The 4922-nt window shown below is 46.3% G+C and overlaps 1 protein-coding gene and 1 non-coding gene across 3 annotated transcripts; both read left to right on the top strand.

The window, feature by feature from the left end:
• The first annotated feature begins 1259 nt into the window (after positions 1 to 1259).
• On the top strand, positions 1260 to 3369 carry LOC100834509. Of its 2 annotated transcripts, none has more exons than XM_010236230.3 (2): positions 1260 to 1673; positions 1911 to 3369. In XM_010236230.3, the coding sequence occupies exon 2, from the start codon at positions 1926 to 1928 to the stop codon at positions 3030 to 3032; it is 1107 nt and encodes a 368-aa protein (XP_010234532.1). In that variant the 5' UTR covers positions 1260 to 1673; positions 1911 to 1925; the 3' UTR covers positions 3033 to 3369. The 2 variants fall into 2 exon arrangements, with proteins under 2 accessions (XP_010234532.1, XP_024316397.1); XM_024460629.1 differs by lacking the exon at positions 1260 to 1673 and adding an exon at positions 1685 to 1829.
• A 356-nt stretch (positions 3370 to 3725) lies between these two features.
• Positions 3726 to 3811, top strand: TRNAM-CAU. Its single transcript is given in 2 exon segments — positions 3726 to 3763; positions 3776 to 3811. It is a non-coding gene; the product is annotated as a tRNA-Met (tRNA).
• Positions 3812 to 4922: the final 1111 nt, after the last annotated feature.

Here is a 4922-nt window from a genome sequence, read left to right as displayed (position 1 = left end):
TGACGTGGATAGCTTGCATGTCCAGCTTGCTAAATTAACTGCAGTTAGTGGGCTTCAACTTTATAGAGTTTATATATTTGGTAAATATTTAAAATCTCAAAAATATATAAAATCATCAAAGAAACAAATAGGATAATAAGGGCTCATTTGATTCAAAGTAATTCTATAGTATTAGGACCCTTAGAATATTTGAGTTACTTTGTTTGTCGGATTAAATTCGTAGAAATATTTCCTATGGTTCACTCTACGTTTAATTTTAAAGGAAAATTTCCATCGAGTTCAACCGCCTGGAAAACATTCTTATGGTTCTACGACAACTATTCCATGCACACCCCCATGAGAATTAATGTGTTTTTTCCTGTGCTGCAATCAAACAACTTTTCTAACTCATTTATGTATTTTCTATTCCCCTAGGAAACAACATGTCATGATATTTCAATTCTGTCTTTTTTTCTTTCTATTCCTAGGTCTTGAAAATCCCACAGATCAAAGAGACCCTAAGGAAAAAAATGGAAGTTGTTGCCCCAGCAATAAAAATAAAAAGCTGCAAAGGAAAAAGAGAGAGCATTGAGCTATGAATTGTATTGGAAAAACAACGTGTACATTATCTCTATACGTTTTGAGGATAAATGTTGCTTATGCGCTGCACAGGCTGACACGTTATAAATAGCCACCTGTGATTTGTGAAGAGGTCTCTCGGCTTTAATCGTCTCGATCAGGTGACCGCACAGACAGAGCTCGAACAGGAGGACGAACTCGGTTTTCTCAGCATTGATAGAAACCTTCTACGTAAAAAATGTATGGATACAATCCTATGAGTTTGTGAATATCAAAGTTGTATTTCCTCAAAAGAAGAAAATGGGTGGATGGCGCAGTTGGCTAGCGCGTATGTCGCATAGGTTATCATCAGGAGTGATCGTGAGGTCGAGAGTTCGAACCTCTCTCACCCCAGTTCACTGCCTAGCGATGATGAAATGCTCCGTGACAATTTGGGTCGTCACCGTCGTCTGTTCCAGATGAAAAAGGAGCCAACTGAGCTTGTTTTTGTTTTACTATCATGCATTCCTCACTCTTAGCTTGTTTTATGCTTTTTTGGGTCGTGAACTTGTGATTGTGGCTTTTAATAGTCATTATTATCTGCACAATCGGAGAAAACAAATGAAGGTACGAATGAGAGGGCTAGCTGCAGGCCATCACCAGATGAACTTGGGACATAGAAAACTCTCTCATGTCGTCAATGCTCAAACTCAAGATCTGGTCATCTGGAGTGTTCATCATCCTCTACCGGTGCAGCAGACATGCCGAGAAAACCTTGTTTTCTCCTTCGTGGAGTATATAAAAATCGTCAAGAAAAAAGAAAAAGAAAAGCGAAGGATGGAAGAGGGTGCTTGAAGGCTAAGCCCATTTCGTCCCCCCACAGGCCCACATTCTTCTGCTCCGCAACAACCATTCCCTGTTTCTGCGCTCAAAAAAAAAACAAAAAAAAAAAACAGTCCTTGTCCTTCGAAAAAGCAACCGTCCTTAGTTACCTTTTCTTTTCTGAAAGATAACCGTCCTCCATTCGCTCCCCAGTTCCCACCCTCAACAGCGACGGACAGCGGCGGCACGGTTCACCTCCCCGGCGGCGCAATCAGCACGTCGACCTTCGTCCAAAACAACCGCGCTGACATCGGGTACACGTTTCTCCCCCCTCCTCAAGTCCTCATACACCTGCTGCCTTCCTCTCGTCCCCAGTTCGTTCCCTGCTCCCACCATGTGCACCGTCCATGCACCTCAAATGCTCGACGAATTGCCTCTAGGCACCCGGGCCGGCCGCCCTGACTCTGCATGTGTGCTGTGCCTTGATTCTTGCAGCTTTTGGGTTTGTTCCGCTTGCTCATCATGTTGCCTCGCTCTTCTTTTCTTTGCAGGGTCTACTCGGCACGATGGCGGAGCCACTCTCGACGCCGACGCCGTCGTGGTCTGACATCCCGCTGGAACTGGCCGGCCTGGTGCTCCGCCTCCTCCCGGCGTACGCCGACCGAGCCCGCTTCTCCGCCGTGTGCCCCCAGTGGCGCGCCGCCGCCAAGCAGCTCGCCGTGCCACCGCCTCTGCCACTGCTCGCTCTCCCTGACGGCACCTTCTACAGCTTGCCCTGCACCAAGACCTTCCGCTTTCCTGGCTGCGGCTTCGCTGGGTACAAGAGCGCGTGCGGCGGCTGGCTCGTCTTCCCAAGTGAAGGCAGTTGCATCTTGGTGAACCCTTTCTCCGGGGGTACTGTGACGCTCCCTGCTCTGTCCATGGTCCGGCTCCGTCCCCCTAATGCTGATCTGAAGCATATGCCTGCGGACACGTGTAGCTGGCTGCACATCAAGGACAAGAGTCTCTGCTTGAGTAAGCTAGTGATGTGCTCGTCGAACCTTGCTGCAGCAGTCGTCAAACATGAAATCAAGGGTCAGATTCTTGTGTGCCAGCCGGGGGGCTCGTCATGGTCAGTACGCGCCTATGACGAGTGTATAGAGTTTGAAGACATGACATTCTACCGGGGTAAGCTCTACGTCCTCTCAAACCACGAGAACCTCTCTGTGGTGAACATCAGCCAGGACCAAACCACCGGAGATCCACAGGTTTCTCGGATTGGACGGGTCATCGAGGGTGATTGTGATCCCGTGTATATGTTATGGACTGAAGACACCAGGGCTGATAGAAAGTTCTATTTGGTTGAATCTGGTGGTCAGTTGCTGATGGTGCGCAGGACGATTTTCTCCAGACTGATGATGTATGATGAGATGGAGGATGATGCATTCTTTGTTGAACGGAATGAGTTTGAGGTGTTTGAGGCGGACTTCAAGCAGTCACGGTGGATCAGTGTGACGACCTTGGGGGACGACCAGGTGCTTTTTCTGGGCCGAAGATGCTCTCAGGCTGTACCAGTGTCTCAGTATGGTATACCAGGCAATCGCATCTTCTTCTTGGATGATGAAGAGGTGGAGGTGTCTTTTAGAAAAAAAAAATCTTGGATGAGAACGCGTCCTTTGGTGTCTATGACATGATGAGCAAGGAGGTTTCCTCCCCTCAGCCGATGGTCTCCTGGAACCGTGAAAGGATCGACCTTGCTACATGGTACTCCCTTGAGACTGAACTGAAGCTGTTCCTATGCAATCTCCTCAATAGATCACCATCTATCTGACCGTAGCATGGTATTTCCGTTACTTCGGTGAACTTGGCATCGTAGTTATTCAGTTTGTAGATTTGTATGTATCTAGGCTTACTGTGGCGGTTGCCCTTTATGAAAGCTTATGCTTGGGTCCGTCCTTAATCATCCCAACTTATGTCTCAAGCCGTAAACTTTGATGTTTCCTGCAATGAAGTGTGTTTTGTTTACTGTTACCATTCATACCTTGAAGATGGGAGGAAAAACCTCACACCGTGGTGAACCATATGCACCAGTGCTTCGTTCTCAATGTGCAACCGGCAGGTAGAATTGGAGTTCAGGTTTCTTGAGTTGTTCACGCTATAGACTTTTCCAATGGATACACATCCATCTATATGTGCAATTTTTCTGATATTTGGAATGTCGATGTCTAGTCGTAACCAGCCTATTTACACCCCAAGTTTCAGAGTATAAATGTAACCAATAACATTTCTGGGCCGAAAAGACTTCGATCGCTAAAAAGTCAGAACTCAGAACGTTATGTGTGAAATCCACATAATAATTAAGATAACTAAGCTTCACTATCACCAAAGGGGTGGTGGCGCAGTTGGCTAGCGCGTAGGTCTCATAGCTTGTTGAGTGATCCTGAGGTCGAGAGTTCGAGCCTCTCTCACCCCAATTATATGCCAAGTGATGATGAAATGCTCTGGTGACAACTTGGGTCGTCACAATCATCTGTTCCGGATGATAAAGAGCCAACTGAGCTTGGTCACTTTTGTTTTTATTACTCTTTGCATGAAGAGTGTGCACAATCTTTTTTTTTCTTCAGGTTTCACCTCTGAATTCCCTCCTCTTGGAAGGAGGAAAACAGTTATGCGTGTGGATCAAGATCCCACGGCATGCCATCGTCGAAAGGAAGTGGTTTAGGACTGAAGTCAGTGGAAAGGTCGACGACGATTGAAATTTGAAACTTTGAAAAAGGATACAACACCATCAATTTTCACAATTTTGTTTATAAAGATTTGGGCTCCCTATATTAAAAAAAGCCAATCTAGTCAAAATATTTGTTTCTAGTCAAAAAAACCCTATTAATGTTTGACATACTCCCTACATTCCCAATTAATTGGCGCCGACCATTTTGCAAAAAAAAACCTTATTAATTTACGAAATCAACCTGCGGTACACTTTTTCAATTGAATGTGGACTGCGCGTTGATTTCAAAAAATTACAGGCTTTTCTGCAAAAGTTTTAGTAGATCATGGACGCTATTTTTTTTAAATAATATGATTTTTTTAATCATTACACGTTTTTTAAAAATTTCAAAAATAATACGGCAAACCGCTCTGGTCGGCTACGGCAAGGCCGACTGGTTGCTTTTTTCCTTTTTTTATTAAACAATCGGCTTTGTATGCAACTAGTAGCCTAGCAGTTGGTAGCAGCTTAGCAGCAGCAAACCGGTAGTAGTAGTAGTAATTGTGCGATGGATGGTTTTGGTCAAGCTCCAGTTCCATGCATACGCATGGTCGCATGCAGCTTGATCTATGCATGGGATCAGTCATGCAGGGAGGAGGAGTGCCTGCACGTAGACCCTGATCCAGAGGTGCCTCTTGTTGATGATGTACTCGGCCGTCTCGTTCCCCTCCAGCACCAGCTGGATCATGTCCTGGCTCCTCAGCGCTAGGGAGGACGCGGTCGGCGAGGGCGTGGCCTCGTGGACGAAGCGGCCCAGGACGGGGCCCGGCATGGCGGCCGAGCGGTGGATGAAGTCGTGGTGGCCCACCGACTCCAG

Source organism: Brachypodium distachyon, chromosome 3 (genome assembly GCF_000005505.3).
Source record: "Brachypodium distachyon strain Bd21 chromosome 3, Brachypodium_distachyon_v3.0, whole genome shotgun sequence".
Classification (NCBI taxonomy): Eukaryota; Viridiplantae; Streptophyta; class Magnoliopsida; order Poales; family Poaceae; genus Brachypodium; species Brachypodium distachyon.
Note: the sequence above shows the minus strand (reverse complement) of the source record. Positions and strands in the feature narration are given on the sequence as shown.

Coding starts and splice junctions, on each gene's coding strand:
- LOC100834509 (XM_010236230.3), top strand. CDS start 1,926: ATGGCGGAGCCACTCTCGACGCCGACGCCGTCGTGGTCTGACATCCCG.